Genomic DNA, 22,162 nt, shown 5'->3' on the forward strand with positions numbered 1-22,162 from the left:
TCAATCCCCCCGTGTTTAACAGCTTTAAACACATTACTTAACCTTTCCTACAGGAGACTGTTGCAGTCATGACACCCTCCCACCCATTTGGCATGAACGCCATCAAACATGCAACCACCCAACCCACCTTCACAGTTTTAGAGCCTGTGATGCTGAATAATTTCAGGTGCTTTTACAATCTGTCTTCTAGAGTACCTGTAACTGTCTCCAATTTGTTGAACATCGTGCCATTGAGCTCCTAGATGCAGCAAATGCAAAAATAATACTCTGTTGTTTCTTTGAGAATTCAAAGCGACTTTTGACATTTCAGGCAATATACACTAACTAAAAGTCGCAATACTCAGTTGAAAGTTTAAACATTTACTTTGGTAAAATAAGTATGACTAGCAAAGTGTACTGGTATGCATTTAATATAAAAAAAATAGTATAAAACATAAAATTATTCATTATGCCCCTTTGAAATTGATTAGTATCTTATTATGAGACTAATGTTGTAGCTGTTAAGGGTGGACTTTATTTGAAATGCTTTACACTGTATACTGATGTGTATTTATCATAGACTAGTTTATAAGTTGATTGTATGTTTTTGGTAGAAAAATAGCACAGCACACTGCAAAGATGCAAGTAATTATTGCTGCAGAGTCATAAGTGCATGATATCCCTCGAAATGTAGAGAAGTAGACATATATAGAAGCACAACATGGAAACAATCAAAGAAAGTACAAGTAACTGCAAAGTTATACTATACTATAAAGTACAGTTTTTGAGTAAATGTAGGTGGCATATTTCACCATTACTACCCAACAAAAAGCATAATACACCTCAGATAGCTTTAGTAATGGGTCTTATCTTGGTTCACACCCTCCCTCTGCTGGTCAATCTGTGACATTGCTGCCATAACACATCACAGTTTACTGATAACATACTGCAGCCTTTAATATTACTACACCGTTTATCCATCATCTCACTTATAAATTACATTTCACCAGGTCTACCTAACATAAAATATACATGCTTGATGTGTTTGTAAAATGTAAACACCTACACTGCAGCCTTTTATACTTTTATCTGCTGACTTATGCTAAAATATATATATAACAAGGAGAGAAGAGCTACTTTTGACCCATTTTACACATTTATCAGCGATTAGCCTACTTGTGCTAAACTGATTAAAACTAATTACTCTGAGGAGATCTTGTTTTTCACTCTTGGTGGAGTTTGTTGACTGAGTGGTTGGTGCATACTGAGGATATGTCATCACTCTCTACCGAGATTCATGAAGAACCTGGCCAAATCACGCCTCCATTGCTGGATAACGTTGGCAAACTCCTCTATGTTCCACAGGCCTAAAAGGCGGAAGTTGTAATTTAACTCTCTCTGGTACTGGGGTTTGGATTTGCCACTGGAAAAAGCTAACCGGCTCGTACAAGTAGGAGGAGGGGTTGAAAGATTTGGGAGTTTTTCTTGGATTGCTGACGCGTATACAAGCGGCTACGTGCTGCGTTGAAGCCTCACCAGCCTCCACCATGTTCCTCCACTTTCTAGTTTTGGGGGCCTCGCTTCTCCAGGCAGAATGCTACTTTTCGGAGGAGAAGTATCCGGAGGAGTCGAAAATGCAGCCTCCCACCGTGGTTATCGCTATCATAGCCAGAAACACCGCTCACTCCCTGCCGTTCTACCTCGGAGCTCTGGAGAGACTCAGCTACCCCAAAGACCGCATCTCTGTGTGGTGGGTTTGCCTGCATGGACGCTGTGGACTGCATGCACTGCCAGGGCTGTTTGTACAGGGCTCTTTATCCGACTATAGCAGCCGTTCAAAAGGTCAATGGCATTTAAATTAGTTTGAGAAAGCAACAGAGTCCTACCCCCCTCCTCTGTCCCCTCTGTGCCTTTCACACTCCAGGCTGCTTCTCACTCCGCCACATTCATTTCCTTCTGTGGATTGCATGACATTTGATGTAGTCTGTAGTTTGTTGGGTTTTCTTAGGAATACTTTCAAAAAAACATGTCTAACATTAATGATTAACCATAATCCTACTGATTGGGGCACCCGCAGACCCCAGAGGTATACTTTCTGTCATATCTCAGGTGTTTTATTCTAATCTTTCATGACTTTGTCAATCACTTTGTTCCCTTATGACTTACTATCATTGTTTTCTGCTTTTTAAAATATCAATGCATTGGAGTTCTGGGGGACCCCAGTCAAAAGCATCCAATTTCATCTATGCAGTTTTAAAAGATGGAACTACTTACTGAGTCAATGTCTTCCATAGGTCATAATTTAAAGTATCACACACTGTCTGGAGGGGGTGGGGGCTCTCTGTTAGTCATTCTGAATGAGACAGACACAGATGTAGCAGACAAAGATTTCCTCATGTGCTCTGTCGAAGACCCTAAATTCTGCTCTTCCCAGGGGTGTGCTGGGAAAGGGTTAACCCTAACCCTAAAATAATAATAAAATCTGTGTTTGTTTTGAGAAGTTAACATTTTGTATGATGGTTGTTTCTTACAGTAGTTTATTGTTGGGGTCCCCAGGGACCCCAGTCGGTAGTCCTTGTATGTTAAATATGCTGCATATTCCTCTGTTGCTCTTTGGTGTAGTTTATGTGTTATACTAACCCTGATCTCATTGAAAGTGTATTTTACTTTAAATTTAAATACAGGAAGTACACAGGAAGGATCATATAACATGACTACGTTGAATAATGATGTAGTAACAGCAAAGATGTGTCATCTAATTTGTATTTAGGTGATAATGATATTGTAGGTGGTGTGTTCAGAGCAGGAGTGGGTGTAGAATATTACACTACTCTTTCCACTAGGGATGGATAAAAACCACTTTTACAGTATACAGTATGTAATTTTATATGATAGTATCATTATATGTCATAATAAAGTAAATGTTCTGAAAATCAGTTGAGAAAATGTGAATGTATTAAAGTAACTAGACAGAAATGTTTGTTTTCCACTAAGCCAGCAAATTGAACACCTGACGAATAATTCAAAAACAAAATGATTCATCTCAGTCTGGTATTGGGATAGAGTGTTCCTGTGTATTGATTTACAACTTTACATATGTACACCCAGAGATTTGAAAGGAAGAAATACCACGACGTAAACGGCATTGCGAAATCTCTGATGGTTGGCAGATTTACATAGCCTCAGGGTATTTATCGTAATTTCAAGTAAACGTTTACTGTGGAAGATGTTAAGCTCTTAAGTAGAAGTGAAATTACTGGTGGTTAACAGTTAGTTACACACAGTCACCATGATGTAAAATCCTGATCTAAAAGGTTTCACTCTGACTTTTCCATTCTAGTGATGCTTTTCAAAGTGGTGTTGGCACATCAGCTTTCAAAGCATTACTCAAAAACAGAGAATTGTGTCCAATTTTCACTCCATCACACTGACAGTCGAAACATTTTTAGTCAGTTAGATCATCAGTTTTGGGGCAGTGCATTTATTTTACAACCTGCCCTCTCTGTGCTCCTCAGGGCCGCCACGGATCACAACACAGACAACACCACCGCCGTGCTGAAAGAGTGGCTTACTGTCATGCAGAAGTTTTACCACTATGTTGAGTGGAGACCGATGGACCATCCCACGTAAGTCAGAATATATTAATAAAGATAACCTTTTTTTTTTTTTTTACAGTCCAGTTTAAAACTGCGCTTTGTTATTGTGTCTTTATGCACTGTGAACACTGAGAAACACATTCGTTTTGATGAAAGATAACCATTATTTTCACTTTGCATAATCAGAAATGATGCAGCACGCCCCTGCTTGTCTGTGCATGTTACTTTGTCTGGACATCTTTGTGAGCTGAGGAGGCCAGTAGTGGAAGATTTTGTGTATGTCAGACACACACTGTCTCTGACACAAGTCTGCTAGCAGTCACTCAACTTCTTCAGCTGTCAATCTAGCTCTATTTTGTACATCTTTTTATGCACTTTGTTCCTCTAACATCAAACATAACTTCCATCTTATTCTTTCTAATGTTTTTATGTTTAATCCACTGCCATGACATCTTTTCACATGTCAGTCTTCATTATTTGTGCCATTATTATGTATCTTAGTGTAAATGTACAGGCCTTATAACTGATATTATGCTTTTCTATCTGTGGATACATCAAACAATGTCTGCACAGGTAAAAAATATGGTAAATCCTTTCCCCTGAATGTCCAGTTTTTGTATGTATAGCAATAACTCAGCTGTGCATACAGCTTTAACTGCATATATAATTACCCCCAGAAATAGATTTACCCACATCCTACAAGGTTTCTTTGTATTTTTGCATTTCTTTTTTTCTTTTGAAAGTCCGCACGGAAAAGCATTTGAGAGTGCTGGCTGAATTTTCTACATCTATATCATTTATTTAAGAAAGGTGTCTTGGTCTAGAAACCCTTCAGCCAAACTCAATCAGTTATTAATTATGAGAAAATGGCAAATAAGAATAATATACCATATTAGTATATATGTTAGCATACATTTTTTCTGTCTGTCTTAGGTCCTATGCAGGAGAGCTGGGTCCTAAACATTGGCCCAACAGCAGATACGAGTATGTGATGAAGCTGAAGCAGGCCGCACTCAACTTCGCAAGGAAACGCTGGGCTGACTACATCCTGGTACAATGGAAAATCTCTGTCTTGGGATAACAGTGAAAGATTCATATCAGTTCCTCCCTTGCTTCATTTCACCAAAGTTATTTCTTCTTTTGCGGCTGTTATTTCTTCCGAGAACGTTTTGGCAATGATTATTGTTCCAGTGATAAAAGACGCAAGAGATCTGACACGACAGTCGCTCTCCCATTTTCCTCTCCTTCCTTCATCTTCTTTTGTCACTCTGTGTCTCCATTTCAGTTTGCTGACACAGACAATATCCTCACCAACCCAGACACCCTCAACCTGCTGATAGCAGAGAACAAGTCAGTCACTGCTCCCATGTTAGACTCTCCGGGTGCGTATTCCAACTACTGGTGCGGTATAACTCCGCAGGTGAGCAACACTTTGGAGTCTATTGGAAGCAAACACTTGAGAAAAACTGTGTGAAACTCTTTTTTTTTTATCTACTACAGCACACATATCTGCTTTGTAAATCACTTGTCCCGTGTTCTCCTTTGAGACAGAAACAGAAACCGAAAGGGAGAAATTTAAATCTTAAAGTCTTTGATTTCATGATTGCACCCCCTAGTTTTACATTACTTTGATTAAATATTGTTCCACCATCGGCCTACATAGCTGGAGTCCTCATTTCGATTTAGCAAATCTTGAATAAATATTGAATAAAGCAATAACATGGCGTTCAGTCATAGGCAAACGGTGACAGTGGGCCTGATAGCATCTTGCCACACAACACAAGAGCCACAGATTCTGAGCAACAACCCACATGAGTTTTTCTGCTAAAGTCTCCTTATCTAACTTGCAAACATAAACACACTTCTTGTCCTGTAGCTTAGCTTGAACGAGCCACCAAACATTTTCAGGGGAAAAGTGCACTGCAAAAACCTCTCAAACACATGCACTTGATCATTGCACAACCACCTATAAACATTTGTATTTAGATGTGACTTGTTAATTGTATATCTTTTGATATTTACCATATACAATATCAAATACAAATGTTACCATCAGAGTTAGAACTAATTTTCATCTGCTGTCCACAGTTTTGTTAACAATATTTTGTCCTGACATATTTTCTATTTTCAACGCTCTCTCAGGGATATTATCGTCGAACAGCAGAGTATTTCCCCACCCGCCACCGTCAAAGACAGGGCTGCTTCCCTGTGCCCATGGTCCACTCCACCATGCTGCTGGATTTAAGGAAGGAGGGCATGAAGAAACTGGCCTTCTATCCTCCTCATCAGGAGTACTCCTGGCCCTACGATGACATCATTGTGTTCGCCTTCTCCTGCCGGGCTGCAGGTTCGTTAGCGCTTGCATGTGGTTATATTTTTGTAGTCACATCCACTTAAAGACATGTACACTTACTATGTGGGAGATTAGGATTGGGGATGTGTCAGACTTGAGTACAAGCCTTAAAAATCCCAGGATTTTACAGAACAATGTTTGATTGATTCATTGATTCATTCATTTATTGATTGATTCATCTTTGATGCTGCTCAGAGATACAGATGTACTTGTGTAACAAGGAACGTTACGGCTACCTGAACATCCCGGCCAAACCTCACCACACCTTGGAAGATGATCGTCTCAATTTCGTCCATGTCCATCTGGAGTCCTTCAGTAAGAACTTACTGTATTCACTATTTGACTCTCTCTCTGCATTTTCCCTTTTTACATAAAGACAAACACTGACAGAGAGTTAAACAAGGAAGCGAGGCAACAGTCAGCACTCATTTGTTAAACTTTGTCTTATGGATCACAAGTTGTCTCCACGAGTTCATGCTGTTCTGGTGCTGATATATTTAGCTATTTTATGTTCTTCTCTTCTTACCTGTGTCCCCTCTTTGTCAAACAGTTGATGGTCCTCGCATGTACCCCTCTCGTTACGTCCACTTGTTCCCCAAACAGAGAGACCTCATGGGCTTTGACGAGGTAAGAGACTCTCCATTATTTTTCTGGTAGGGATGTTGTAAGTTTAAGAGACAGAATCCATCAAACAGTTTTTTCTTTCGAGCAACATTGTAACCTCAGCATCTGTGAAAAAACATTGTGATTTTTATGTACTCTCATTCTTTTGAATGGTAATAATCAGAATCCTGGAGTCGGGCCTCTCTGGACATCAGCTTTTGATTATAAATAGAAAGAATAGGAATAAGTTCTACTTTTTTAGGCTTTTTAGGCTGTTTTCATGATTCAGAATGTGAAGCGTGTTATTACTGAAAAGGTTTTGCTGGATGGATGTTCACGGAGAAGGAAAGCACAGAATATACAGTAGACTTGTTTGCAGAGGTCAAATTTGGGAATTAACAATATGCACAGCAGTTATGACAGTTAACAGAGTCAAAAAACAGTTTGTCCTTGTCTCTGCAGATTTATCTGATCAATCTGCGACGCCGTCTTGACCGTAGAGACAGGATGTTGTACTCTCTGAATGAGCTGGAGATCGACGTCAAGGTGGTAGACGCTGTGGATGGAAAGTGAGTACGGAAAGACTCAATACAGGGAGAACAAGTGAGAAATAACAGATACTGAGAGGAAATGTAGGATTGCAGAGTGGTTGCTGAGAGGAAAAGAAAAGTAGGAGCTATTGCAGTGTATTGATCTATGGCATTGATACATAAGCTCATGGTTTAGTTTAATTCATGGTTATCTGTAGTATCCTGATATTTAGTAGGACAATATCTTATTTTATTTCTGATGTAAAACGATAGAACATGAATGGACCACAACCAAAGTACAAGTTTCCATCCATTTGTCTATTTTTAGCTGCTTACTGCTGTCAAGCTCATAGTGGGGCAACAGGCCAATCGCTATGACTGTTCAATTATCTGTCAGAGATTTAAAGAATTTAATCTGTGTTGTTCCTCCTGAATTTCAGGTTATAACTCATTCTCAGTGTCTTATTATTATTTTTTTCCCTTATTCTTGTGTCCTCCCTCTCTATCTGTTTCCATAGTTTTCTGTCATAAGAGATGTAACGATTTAATTCAGCTCATCGTTCATGTTTTTCCTGTAAGGTCATTGTAAACGTATAAACACATTTTGAGGAAAGTCAAAAAATATGTATTTTTATGGCTTTAAGTAAACCATATACACTATGTACACAACTAGGGGATTTTCTCATTTGGATCATAGTGTAAAAAAATAAAAAAAAAAACGGTTATAGGAACTTGAATCTCATTTGCAACATTAAACCATAAACCTGAAGATGGAGTTACTCACTGTGGGGTTGTACATGGTGGAGCATATTTCTTTCTGATGTTATCTGTGATTATTTAGGAACATGTGTGTGTGTGTGTGTGTTTATGCAGTGCACTGAACAGCAGTGACATCAAGATCCTGGGCGTGGACCTGCTACCAGGCTACTATGACCCTTTCTCTGGACGCACACTGACCAAAGGAGAGGTGGGCTGCTTCCTCAGCCATTTCTTCATCTGGAAGGAGGTACGATGATGCAACTTTTTTCATACTTGTAAGTTTAAGCAACAAAAATTATTAACAGCTGAGAACTAAAACTCCAGTTTTTCTAGGTAGATCAGGCTTTTCCCATTTAGCAAAGTAGCATGTAGTATTACATACATATAAATAGTTACATGAATAGTTTGTACATTTATCATTGCTAGTATAAAAAGAGAGAGAGGAGAGAATAGATCCAAAATGAAACCAGCTGTCAAAACCGAACTCTACTGATCTCTTCAAGCTTTTAGTAGTACGGATGTTTTTCATTCTCCTTAGATGGTGGATATGCAGATGGATAAAGCACTAGTCTTTGAGGACGACGTCCGTTTCCAGGCCAACTTTAAACGACGAGTCCTCAGACTGATGGAGGAGGTGGAGCAGGTGGAGTTGGACTGGGACATCATGTAAGATATGTTTTATTCTCCTTGTATACCAGTTCAGACCTATGCGTTTGTGTATCTGTTATTCTTGTTTTGCAGGACATGGAAACAAATTATTTGAGTTGGAATCATGCTGAGTGGATCAGACACATGATAAAAGCATTTTGAAAGTGTGCACCTAGCAAGGGGATGGGAAATGTATCAGTTTATTTTCTTTGTGTGTATTGTGGTTGTCATGGTTATCTGGAAATGTTCAGACACATATGCAGAACAAATGCTGCAAAAAAAAGAATCTTTGAAAATGATTGCCAACACCAAAGAACAGCAATATTGCAACAGATTTCAGTAGCCTGTGCTTTTTTTTCTTCTTCTGTTGCTTTTGTTCTTCTTCATCTTCTTTTTTGCTCATTATGGCTTTATGTTGCTACAGATACTTTGGCAGGAAGCAGGTGAACCCAAGTAAAGAGGAGGCAGTGGAGAACGTTCGTAACTTGGTGGTGGCCGACTACTCTTATTGGACTCTGTCCTACGCCATCTCCTTGCAGGGAGCCCAAAAACTGCTCAATGCTGAGCCACTTTCCAAGATGCTGCCTGTCGATGAATTCCTACCCATCATGTATGACAAACATCCCAAGTACGTAGTCGTGTGTCCACACTTGCAAGTACTCTGCACACACTTCACCATTCTTATTTTAATCATTTTTCCATGTCTTCACTGATATTAATATTATGTCTGATACTTTACCTTTCCTTTTTACCAGTCATTCAGTCATATTCACATTTAGTGACTTAAATTGAAAAACTGATCTTGCAGTGCAGTTCTCTCCCTCTGTAAGCTCTGAATTCTTTTCTCCTGCCAGACCTATAAAGCTAAAACTGACCTTATCACTGCTAAAAACAGCATATCTTGATGTTGCATGAACATGTACACGTATAATATGTTTAGCTTAAATTTTATAGGGTTTATAGATTGAAGAACTATAGTGAAGTCTGTTGTTTTACTTATATGAGTTTCTTTGAAAGTAAGGTTGATTTTGGCCTCAATTTCTATTCCTGTCGTTTTAATGTGTAGTGATCATCAAGTTGAATTAGAAAACATTTCAAAAGAGATTTTAATCTCTCTGGGCATTTTTCTTTTCATGATATACAGATTTCACAGCAGCATGTCTTTCACTGTAGCTGGAAATTGACATTGGTTGTCTGGATCTTTGGCAGTGTGAATGGCCACGATGGCCACTTTTTTTTAGACACAGTGTGGTTGCCAGATAAACAGCCAGAGGTTATTCACATGTGTTTATGGCAGACTTGCTTTTGATGTTTTCACCACGCTATGTCGGTCAGTCAGGCCACCGCTACGGTCTGAGCGAAATGTCTGGATTGTCATGAAAAGACGTTGATGGTCCTCAGAGGAAGAATCCTAGTGACTTTGGTGATTCTCTTACTTTTCCTCTAGTGCCACCAGCAGCTCAGAGTTTTCACTGATCCAGTGAAGTATCTCTACTGTACGGATTGGCACAAAATGTTGTGTCCCTTGACTTTTCCTCTTGCTCCACCAAGAGGTTCTTAATTTGGTTTTGAGTGAAATGTCTCAACAACAATTGGATGGATTGACATGAAATTTGGTACAGACATAGATGTTGTAATAATTCTCAACTTTTCATTTGGCACCATCACCAGGTCAAAATTTAAGTTTGTCTAACATTTTGGTTTTTGACCAAATACAACCAAAACTAATGACATTCCCATCAGTCTCATCTGTACTTTGTGTTTAGTGATAATTAGCAAATGTTAAACTCAGACAGTGAACATGGCAAATATTATATCTGCTAAACATTAGTGTGTTAGCATTGTCATTGTGAGCATGTTAGCATGAAAACATTTAGCTCAAAGCACCGCTGTGCCTTTGTGCAGCCTCACAAGGCTACTAACAGCTCAAAACAGCAACAATTGATTCTTCCCACCAGTCCAGAAATGCACACTGCTGTTCTTCTTCTTTTCTGTCTTCTTCCACAAATGCCTCCTCTATCTCATGACCCCCTTAACTCAGAAAAGATGTTTGTAGTTTGTGGTTATTGTCTTGGTTGGTTTTTTTTTTTGTTTTTTCCTACTGCATCTGTATGCAACACTGACCCCATTTCTATCCCTGAGATTATCTCCAACTGGACAACTTTCTTCATCATACCACAGTGATGATCTAGCAGAGTAAATGAGACACATATGAGTCACTGAGTGTATGAGATGAAATGCAACTTAGGCTGAAGGGCCTGTAAACCAGAAGGCTTGGCGGTATCCGTGTGCTCTGTCATGTGTGGAAAACTGGCTTATAGCCAACCCACTTTCTCTTTTTTCTCTCTCTTTCTCCCTCACCTCTGTGATTCTAATTTGATATGCTTGACTAGTCTGCTAAGAATGCATACCGCACATTGGTCCTGCTGTCGCCATTAGAGTGACTTGACTGCCTTTTGAAAATCAGCCTCTGTCTCCATCTCTTGTCAAATCAGTGTATTCCATGTTAGGCCCAAAATATTACAGACATTGATTAACACTGCATTGTAGGAAAAAGTCTTCCCACAGAGAATTATCATCTATATATCTAAAGTCTACATTTCCTCAATGATGCAGTTACATACATTTAACATACATTACTAAATGTTTTAAAGTCTCTAATCTATATAATCTCTATCATTGTTCTCTCTCTGCAGTGAGGACTACAAGTCCCATTTCCCTAACAGAAACCTACAAGCCTTCAGTACTCGCCCCCTCCTGGTCCAGCCGTGTCACTACGCCGGTGATCCCCAGTGGGTGAGCGACACGGAAACGTCGACTCTGTGGGACGATGACTCAGTACGCACCGATTGGAGGGGTTCCCACAAGACCTTGAAAGGGGCTGCCCCGCCACCCGAGATCCTCTCAGCTTCCTACAAGGATGAACTTTAGTGCGACGCAGACGTGGCTGTGGAGAGCTTGCAGGTCAAAAGGCCACGAGGTCAGAGAGACAGATGCTGAGAGGAAAAAGTGTTCTCAGACATTATTTCAGTCCGCTCTGTGTCACGCCACTGACATACTCAGTGCCATTTAAACTGGACTTTTCTCCAAAGAATGTTAGCAAGCGTATGGCGCAGGATGATAGTGGTGCTAAGATTCTGGTGGGTCTTAGCAATTCGGATGCTGGAACTTGCACAACAGATTTTTCTCAAGAACAATCCACCTTTTTAGATCCTTTTTTTTTTTTTTTTTACTTTGACATTTTTAACATTCTGAGACTTTATACAGTGCGGAAGAACGTTTCTGGTTGAATGTGTATTTGTGATGGTGCGTGTGTTTCCTATGATTGCATGTTTATAATGCTAATTACAGTCTATAAGTCTATACATTTCTCCTTTCATGCATGTCTTCCTACACAAAGTGATGTAATTGTACAAAAAAGTGAACTCATTAATATTTCCCTTTGTTTAATGAACAGGATGATGTACCTCATGGTTTCTATGGACAGTATAAGACTGTTCCAGTGGCACAAATTATATTCAGGAAGTATTTTATTAATGAAACTAACACATTGAATGTTTGCATTTGAACAATTTAAGCTTCTTTAAAATTATTTTTTACGTCAAGTCAGTAATTGATAAACTGAAAGAACATGGACTCATTGAACTCTTATATCTTATGGCTGCGTCTTAATATTTTTACATTCACATTTAGCAACAAAAATTGGATTTTTCAGAGGAAATATAATACTAGGTCTCCCACCAAGTCTTGTTTTACTCACAGGTTTTTTATTTTTATGTTTATATAGACCACAAAATGGTGTTGTTTAGTTATTGAAATAAAATTATTCATACCTTTACGAGAGAAGAGTATACTGGCAGTATATCTGACATTACTCCATTGGAAAAAAATTTCAGTATTCTGGAAATTTATGTTGAAATAGTTCAACACTCATTGGAAACAAAATGCCTGTATATGGTTTTAGGCTGTCTAAATGTGCATATTTTTGACACTGCACAATGATTTGACAAGTCAGTGGAAACATTTTTGTGTGGTGACTACTTTAGACATGCTCAACTGAAATAAGTAAACTATTTTGTGAGTGCTCTACTATTTGTATAAAATAAGCAGATGTCAAGGTATGAATGGGCAGTGTAAGAGGGTGGCATCGGTTCATCTGTTCTTAAGTGTTGCCTCACAGAGTCAGATACTTTCCATCCTGTGTTAGGATGGAACCCAAACCCAAATAGTATAAACTGTTCCACACATGTTGTAGTAGAAGTCTTTTCAAGTCATGTTAAAACACAGCTTTTAAAACAACCTTTTGTAATATCACTGGGATCCTTTTCAATCTAGGAATGACAAGTTGCCTGGACAGGGTTGCAATGCAAGTAACTGATTAATTCCGATGTCTCTTGTGGATTTAAATCACAACAATCAAGTTACACTATACTTATATTTCATTTAGTCTGGTTTCATGCATTCGTTTTCTATCTGTTACTATTAGTGTTGCTTTCCTGCATATGTCTTAATTTATTTGTTGCGTCTTAATTGGTTGTGGTTGACGGATGAGTCACACAATATGATGTACAGCATGCAATCAAAATGCAATGGCTTTTCTGCCTCTCTCAGAGTCTTTGAGCGATCATTTTTACTCAAATGTCATGAAATTGGGTGTTAGGATAACTGTAAAGCAAACTTTTAAAATGTTAATAAAAAATAGTTTTTAAACCTCATTGTCTGAATGCGGTTCTGCATTTCATTCTGTGGAAAGAGAAGTATTTATGTATAAGTTGAACTAAAAGTACTATCAGATGTACTGACAAAAATCCACCACAAGAGGGAATGATGTCATTATACATGACATACTAGTCTAAGCAGGGTAGAATTTCCTGGATTTCATGAGCAGTTTTGAAAACATAGTTGCAGATTTTTTTCATTTTGCTGACTCTAATCAATCTGTATAAACCGTATTTCAAACATTGTATCAATCTCAGTCATTGTTAAAAATTAAGGGCTCTAAAAAACCTTTGTAGTGCAAGTCTGTGTGTGGTGTCAACTTTTCTTTCTATGAAAAGTTTTTTTCAATGCCACAGCTACTAAAAAAAAAAAAACAGGGAGTCTGTTTGTCCTGTTACTGTTGTGAAAGTGTAACAAGTCACAACAGCTCCTGTGTACTCAGCTCCTTTGTAAGTGTAATATCATGAGTGTAATGAGGGGTTTGCCTCTATTGTTCGCAAACAGCTTCGACCTTTTTTGTTGGTTTAACAAATCAAGTCCAATGGCAAGAGTGAAGACTTGCTGTATATTCACAGATTATACAAGAAAAATAGTCTTGTTATACACTAATAATACTTTTGTCAGGACAGAACTTGACATAAACCATTATTTCTTTAATCATACATTGGTATCATCTGGATTTCTTATTCTCTTTTTATGCACACAAGCACTTGATACATCCAGTATATATAGGTGTAAGTACATGACACCTAAGCATACCTCAGCTGCCTGCACATTCAGTAATCTATCCAGTTTACACGACCTAATTTCTCCTGAAGCCTGCAACATCAGACACAACGTATGTGCATACTGTATAAACTTGCTGTTGCAAGAAGATGACTAAGTTCAACGGTTGTTGTAGACAATTTTTTTTAGTTCCAGATGTACAGTGTGACATAAGCATGTCCATAAAATAGAGGGACTAGCTGCAGCTCATAGATTCAGCTTCTGACCTGCTCCAGGCTGTATGAACTGGAGAGATCCTCCTGCCACAGGAGGGAACATAAACTCAGTGCCTTATTGGCTGCTGGCTTGGAGGTGGGGATTGAAGGGGTCAACTTGGCAGTGAAAGTAACTACACAAATGGCTCAGGGCTACAGAGCACAAGGTTTCATAATGTTGAGTTACTGTGTTCGGCAGATTTGTTTTGGGTGGATGAATTTCCTGTCTTCTCTCCTCAGCCTTTAATCCCCTACTGCAAGATCACCACAACTATATGTGCCCAGTCCCACTGGGTCTCATACACATGCAAACATTACATACATGATGATCTATGTTGCTCTGATGCTCTAATTCTGCTTGGCTGGGTCTCTGGACCTCGAGGACTTTAAACTGCAGCTGCTTCCCTTATGCACCTCGAACACACACACACACAGACTTAACCAGTAGTATATCGTTGGTAAATCCACGCAAACAAATCTTAACAAATCCGTAATTAAAATACAATTATGGCAATTGAAATGACAATTAAAGGATTAAAAAGAGCAAACCACAGGAACTATCACCCCACATAATCTCTGAGCTGCCCCCTGTACTCTTCATGTGTACCAGTGTCTTTCAAAGTTTTGTTGCTGACCTTTTCCTGACCTTTTCCACATGCATGATGGTTTTAGAAATTTGAAGTTATTTTTCTTTCATGTAGCCATTGGTTTCTATTCATGGTTTGATCAGTCAGCAGACTGAAATGTGTCTGAATTGTGCAGTATTTGGCATTGTGTGCTGCATGTGACCAACACCAAGTGACCTTATTTAACCGTCCACTGTTACTACTACTACTACTGGCTACCAAACTGCCCGCCCTCTGCTGCTTTTTATGTCTATGAGCCTACAGTGCACTGGGGGAACTGGTCTCACTGAGGTGAAAGCAGGAACTACACTCCCGCCTGCAATCAGCCAGCTGCTAACTGCACTAACTGATCTGCAGCTTCTAGGACACATTTTGAGGCTCTTTCTCTGATTTACACAACTATACGGACATTTTTACCCGCGACTCGGACCCCTTTTGCCCACACACTGGTTTCTACTTCCTCACATCTCGCGTCGAGCGGATTTACAAACATCCGGAACCGACTGTAAGTGTGCTTGTGGAAACCTAAAGTTACAGTAACATGCAACGTGCAGGTTTGGTTACGTCGGTTGAAAACTAAGCTGGTCGGTGTGAAGGGTCACATGCAGCGTTTTATGCCACGTTACTGTTTGCAGCTGCGCAGGCTGTTTGTTATTTTGGGCTGTAGCTTCTACGCTTAAATGTATGCAGCCCGTTATTTGTGCTTGCTCTATGATACAAGTCAATATTATTGTTTTTACTCAAGTGCAATAAAGTGACATGGATGTTGTGCACATGCAATTAAAACTCTGTTCTCAAGACGCGCGGGAGGCAGCTGGTGTGAGATGTTGCTGCACCCGTTTCTACACACTTTATCTGCAGTATGCTGCTATTTTTTCAAATCCTCCTGTTCAAAATATTGGAGGTTGCATAAGTTTGAACTAACAAAAGCCAAGACAAATGAAGAGGTTGAAGTCCACAGTGGGGTTTATCCAGCCAGCCATGCCAAACGCCTTAGGGTCAGTTCAAATATGCAAGCAGGCTTGTCAGAGTAATACCAGTTTTGTAAAGTAAGCAATCTAATGTTTTCTCTCTTTTTCTTGACTTGAGTTCACATCAGCTGATTAATTCTTAGAGTAAAGTTAGGGTGGCTAAGTTGGAACAGATGTTCCCTGTCAGGACCTGATGCTGGTCTGCAAACATTCTTATTCACTGACCACATTGAAGTTGCAGTTAAAGTATTTTTTTAGTGATAATGTAACACCATGGACCTTGATCTCCGTAGAGGAATTTTGTTATTTAGTGGCTACCATGCTTTTTTGGAGTTTAGATTGCAGCCAGCTGCAGACTTGCAACCTTGGTGTAGAAATCTGGGACACAGGGCAGGTTTTTGCTGACTTGAACTGGAGTTTAATAACATCTAAACCCACCAGGCCATCATCCTGTTTTACCTGACTTGAACTTTTTCTACCATGTGATGGACAAAACAGACAATTTTGTGTAACGGTACAAAGCTTGGATTTGAATATTTAATTACTAAGAATATGGCATACCAAGAATACTGTATACAAGCATGTGTCATGTTTTTGTGAATAACTTTGAAACTAGTTATGCTGGGCATGACTTTGTCCTGAAACCTTGGATATTCTGCACTCTGCAATATACATCTAGAGAGTCATTCTGTCCCTTTGTGTCTTCTGACTGTCCACAGGGGCAATGGCCTTCGTGGGGAGTGCAGTTCGGCGGTTGGTGTCTTCAGTGCGGCCTCCTCTCTCTCCCTTGTGGCGGACAAGCGCTCGGTCCTACAGCTCAGAACACACCAAGGAAAAAAGTGTCCCCTACGAGAAGACACTCAAACAGGATGATGGAGCCTCATCTGGGCCAACTAAACCTTTACCCAGGTTAGTTTATTGGATGGATGGATGGATGGATGGAGGGAGTGTTTGCTATATATAATCCTCTGTGGAAATGGTGGTTTATTATTTTCTATTTAAGATCAGCATCTATTTGAATTCTTGCATCGATACAAGATGATTTGGATGATAAATTTTTAAGTTGATTTATCAATAGATGGGTATAATGGAGCAACTGATGGAAGAAAAATAATTATGATGTCCTAAAGGCCAGATTGTAGATGCACACTGGATTAATGTCAGTTTATTAGGCAAACATCATTTTGGAATATTACGGTTATGAGTTATGACATAGACATAGTCCATGAAAGTTACTTATAAAGCTTTTGTTTTTGAGTTGGTGCCATTCAGTGAACTGTCACATACTGACTGGTTTGAAGTGGCATCACCTTTATCCTATTTTCAAAGTCATTTTCTCAGCTCACCTGTAATTATCTGCCACCTGCGTCAGGTCAGCGGATGTGGTGGTGATTGGAGGAGGCAGTCTGGGCTGTCAGACCATCTACCACCTGGCTAAAATGGGGTTGACCAACGTAGTTCTGCTGGAGAGAGACAGACTGACTGCTGGCACCACCTGGCACACGGCAGGTAATGAACTTTACAGTATATGGACAGGTGTAAGGTGTGTGTGTATGTGTGTGTACCGGAGATGATGCATGCTGAAATGTTGAGCATCTTTACTATTTTAAAATCCAATATGTTTTATTCTACGTTAATAGCATGGTTCCAACCGACACAGAGCATGGTGACAATGAGTAAAGAACTCAAGGTTAGCTGATGTAACAATACAGCCAAACACAGTGTTTCTACCAAGTGCACTATTATATTTTTTTTCAATGCATCCCTACAGAACCTGTACTTCAAGTCTTTCCTGTCAAAGAATTTTTGTGGATGCCTTATTATGTGTATGTATTTTCACTAGGCCTGCTGTGGCAGCTCCGTCCCAGCGATGTTGAGGTTGAGCTCTTAGCTCACACCAGGAATGTGATCAGCAAAGACCTGGAAGAAGAAACAGGTCTCCACACAGGCTGGATCCAGAATGGAGGACTCTTTATTGCCTCCAACAAGCAAAGACTTGACGAGTATAAGCGCCTCATGTCGGTAAGGATCAAGATCGCCTGGTTTTGGCCATTGTGAGGAAAAGATAGATGCTTTGATAGGTAAACATATTGAACTGGATAATATTTGCTAATGTATATCAAAAGCTGATATACAGAATTGCTACAGAGACTGCTCCTACACTGAGTTGATATTATTGTAATATGTAATTAACTGGCATAAGATGCAGTCATCATAGCTTTAAATTGTATCCATAGCAACAGGTGTCACCACATCCACTACAACACACACATTGTGTTTTTTTAAGAATGCATGTGCAAGACCAAAAAGACTTCAGACAGAAGAAGTATCACTGTGTCATCAATAAGAAAATATCATTCCACACAGAGGTTTATCCTTGTATTCAAAATAATTTAGTTCTAGATGTTAAAGCAAATGACTTTTTGTAAAATTCAGACGCAATTGTGTTGTGAGGAAAAGCGGCACAGAGCCTGTACTCTCAGTGTGCTCGCTGTAAGTCCACATGCTCCACAAAAAAGCTATGGCTCCAAATAAATCTGTTTACTGAGCTGCTGCACAGATAAATGCATGTTTTACAATAACCAGGCTGATACAGTGCATTTAAACAATTGTACTGCTACATAACCTGATTTCTCCAGGTAACTTGATTTCTTGTGCGCATCTTAATGCACTGATTGTCATTGTCAGTTGGGGGCTACCAACGAGTAATGGCTCATGAATAATTATATTTGTGTAGTAATAACCCTTGTTATCACCATTACCGAAGAACTAATACCTCATAGAGACTTAATGTGTGTGTACACCACAGACTCCCCCTGTAGAGTAAATGAAGAGTTAAAAAAATGCATGTAAATGGGGTGGAATTGATTTTAAACTACTGCTCAGTGCTTTAAAATGCAAAGTTGGTGTTTGGGTTTTTATTGTGCAATATTAGGAGGTAGTACATAAGGCTTTGTTTACCTTGATTATGTGTGTTTGAGGTTCAAAATTCACTCAAAACTTCCTATTTTAAGTGATTCCCATTGCCTCTTTTTTTTTTTAGATTAATTGTTGAAAAAATATTTACTAGATTAAAAATAGTTTTTATTTCATTTTTATTAAAAAAAAACATCAAAAGGTCTTCATGTTGTGAATGATGCCCTCTGGTATCACAAGTAAAACAGGAATGGTTAAGTTGTGGAATTTGAAATCAAAGTATAGTGCTGGCTGAGCAGAACAATAATAAATTCCCTTTGCTGTGAGGACTATGCAGCATTGATCCATTATCATGCTGTGGTCAGAAAAGACAAAGACATGTTTTTAAACATGGATGTGATGCAAAGTCCTTCTCAGGCAAGATCATAACAGACTGTAACCACTAAAACATGTCATCTCCTCTCATTTCTAGCTGGGTAAAGTTTATGGTATCGAGTCCCATGTCCTGTCACCTGCGGAGACCAAGGACTTGTATCCTCTGATGAATGTTGACGATCTGTATGGAACTCTGTACGTACCAAAAGACGGCACCATGGACCCAGCAGGCACCTGTACAACCCTTAGCAGAGCTGCCTCCGCCAGGGGAGCCACGGTAATGTGCACTGGTCTGCAATATACATAATTTTGTGTTCAGTTCATGGATATGCATCACATTACAGTGGGTGTAAACACTTGTAGTTGCAGTTTAGTCAACCAAAGAAAGATGAGTTACCCTTTGAAAATTGTAACTCTTGGATTTTTCGAACAGCAGCTCTTTAGAGCAGAAGATGAGTTAAGTATGCCAAAACCTACGGTAGAACTGTAATTAGAAGCCTCAATCACATGCATGTGGTTTAAGTTTCCCTTTTGCATACTTTTCTGTGTACTTATCACGTGAATTTTCCAGATATAATACATCCCACCCAAATGAACACTGCAAATTGCTCATAATGGTATACCAAAATACTTCCATTTGCCTCTAGCGTTTACATTGTAAAGAATCCTACTTAAGATTTGCACTAAGATCTGCCACTTATCTACCTGTTACACCAACAGTTCAGTGCAAAAATAGCACCTTATCTGACCAAGAAAATCCAGTTAAGATAGCTGTGTCATAACCTTGTGTACAGCTAATCAGTACTTGCTGTTTCAAACAGACGAGGGCTTGAATGGCAGTGAGTAAATGAAACAGATAACACCACGCTCGGTCAGTGCTTTCATAATGCATTTTATACAAAAACTGGATCCAGGCTACTGACTTTTTGGCTTCATGAATATAGCTATTGTACAGGTAGATCGCCATGGTAACTGAGACTGCACGGTTGCTGGAGAGCAGTTTAAGCTCAGGCTATGAGATCTAAAAATACTGTCCTAAAAGAGTAAATACAAATCAATCACTTTTCTCACACAATGGCATCACAACCCTCAAATGACAGTTAGCAACAGGTCTTAGTTACTTAATACTTACATAGTCTTACAATGCTATAGTGACTAAACCATGTGATTATTGTGTGGCAGACTACTGTCTTTTTTTGTGAATCAGCTTGCAGCTTAATGTACTATTTGCTCTCAGGATTTTTTTAAATATGTTTGTAACATTTCTGTAATCAAATAACAGTACTTTACTGTATAGTATACTTTATACATACTGTCATAACTACATTTGAGAACATGAGGTTGCACTTGAATAGAAAATCTTTTTACAACCTCAGTGGGCAGATATTAAATGAGTTCTAATATTCTTAATTGATTTATTGGAAACTCTCCTGCACATTACATGCAGGTAGAGTTGAGCATATGCTGTACAGTTTCTCTAAACTGCATGTGAACAACTATTCATTACAAAACTCACACTGTCCTCTTAACATCAGGTGATTGAGAACTGCCCGGTGACTGGTATTCAAGTGCGGACGGATGATCTCGGGGTCAAGAAGGTGAAGGCAGTGGAGACGCCCCATGGGACCATTGAGACACCTTGTGTGGTGAACTGTGCAGGTCAGACTCAGTTAAGATCAGCTAACTAATCGTCCCAAATACAACAAAACTACAGATGAAAAGCATCTTGGTTTTGTTTGACGTGTAAGATAATCAGTGCTATGCAATTTCGATGCAAGATTTTAAGATTGTTTGGTTAGATGCAATAGATCTCCCTACCGATGCAAGTTTAACATGTTAATGTGATATAGTGTAGAGGTTTGAACCATTTGTGGACTTGTGTTGGTGTATTTTCTTGGAGAAAATTTAAATCAAAAAGCATGATTTGGCTCACTGCACTGAGGCCATTCAAAGCCAGGCATACATTATGTAGATGAAGCACTTTGGTACAATTTTACAGGTGTCATTGCCCAAACTGCATATATCCAGAATTGAATGTGGCATGTTTATGACATTTTTGTGTCTCTGTGTGTTACCTACAGGTGTGTGGGCCACCAAGCTGGGGGAAATGGCCGGAGTCAAGGTGCCTCTCATTGCGATGCATCATGCCTACGTGGTGACAGAGAGAATTGAAGGCATACAGGTAGGATCGCTATCTGTCATATTTGAACAGCTTGACTGAGGTTAAAGATCTATCAGTAAAAACACAAGACTTAAACAACAACTGGTTCACCATGCTGGAGGCATGATAGTATTCTGGCTAATGACAAATATGATTCTCAAATTTTGCCTTTTTATTGCTTTTTTTGAGCATTATTTCCTAGAAAGAAATTGCTAACATTTACAGCAAATCTGTGTCTGTAAATCATTGTATTGTTGTAAATATAAGACACCACAAGATCAAATAGACTGCAGATTATTTCAGTACAGTTTCTGTTATTTCTTTGATTGTTTGCTTATGTTGATAAAGCAAAGCTATGTGAGTGGGGACACAGAATGCCTTCGTAATACACACCTGTATCTTCAATGATGTCTTTTCATATTTGCCCAAACATATTTAAACAAGTATTTATGCTCCTTATTGATGTTTGTTCCAGTTAAATTTATATAAAAGTTTGAAAGTACTTTTTCATCTTGTGATCTCTGTATTCTTTTATTCTTGCACTATAATGCAAGAGATTGTAGTATATTTTTAATGTGGCTGCCTTTTTTTAATTGCTTAGGATCAACAATAAGGGCAGGCATTAATGTTAACTGTTTTATTTTTAATTACAAAAAGCTGTATGATGTTTACAACTTTAAAACTTTCAAAAATATTAGAAGAATTATTAGTAACTTAAACCTTCTGGTGTATTATGAAACTTATTCATTCAGGATTTCTTAAAGAAAGTATTACTGTAACCCAGTTTTAAGGTTAATTTTATTCCCCATGGTGACAGAAATTCCGTCATCTGTCTGTATTAAGTCTATATGACCAACAGGGGGCACTGTGACCATTTAGATTTCAACTTGTAATGGTTCAGACTGCTTAGTGTGTATTAGCATGACATGTGTGTGTTTGTTTGTCT

The 22,162-nt window shown here is 38.9% G+C and overlaps 2 protein-coding genes across 2 annotated transcripts in view; both read left to right on the forward strand.

The window, feature by feature from the left end:
• Positions 1–1,259: 1,259 nt before the first annotated feature.
• cercam (cerebral endothelial cell adhesion molecule) lies at positions 1,260–13,183 on the forward strand. Its single transcript, XM_067574278.1, has 12 exons — positions 1,260–1,729; positions 3,495–3,605; positions 4,509–4,626; positions 4,861–4,995; positions 5,718–5,922; positions 6,124–6,243; positions 6,479–6,555; positions 6,994–7,100; positions 7,935–8,067; positions 8,359–8,486; positions 8,893–9,096; positions 11,165–13,183. The coding sequence occupies exons 1-12, from the start codon at positions 1,527–1,529 to the stop codon at positions 11,397–11,399; spliced, it is 1,776 nt and encodes a 591-aa protein (XP_067430379.1). The 5' UTR covers positions 1,260–1,526; the 3' UTR covers positions 11,400–13,183.
• A 1,864-nt stretch (positions 13,184–15,047) lies between these two features.
• sardh (sarcosine dehydrogenase) overlaps positions 15,048–22,162 on the forward strand; it is a 50,496-nt gene continuing 43,381 nt past the window's right edge. Inside the window, exons 1-7 of the mRNA XM_067573620.1 lie at positions 15,048–15,298; positions 16,484–16,673; positions 17,137–17,273; positions 17,608–17,786; positions 19,153–19,332; positions 20,591–20,714; positions 21,137–21,237. Of these exons, the coding sequence (XP_067429721.1) occupies positions 16,489–16,673; positions 17,137–17,273; positions 17,608–17,786; positions 19,153–19,332; positions 20,591–20,714; positions 21,137–21,237 (906 nt within the window). The 5' untranslated portion in view covers positions 15,048–15,298; positions 16,484–16,488. The remainder of the gene's footprint in view (positions 15,299–16,483; positions 16,674–17,136; positions 17,274–17,607; positions 17,787–19,152; positions 19,333–20,590; positions 20,715–21,136; positions 21,238–22,162) is intronic.

The sequence above is a fragment of the Thunnus thynnus genome, chromosome 19 (assembly GCF_963924715.1).
Source record: "Thunnus thynnus chromosome 19, fThuThy2.1, whole genome shotgun sequence".
NCBI lineage: Eukaryota > Metazoa > Chordata > Actinopteri > Scombriformes > Scombridae > Thunnus > Thunnus thynnus.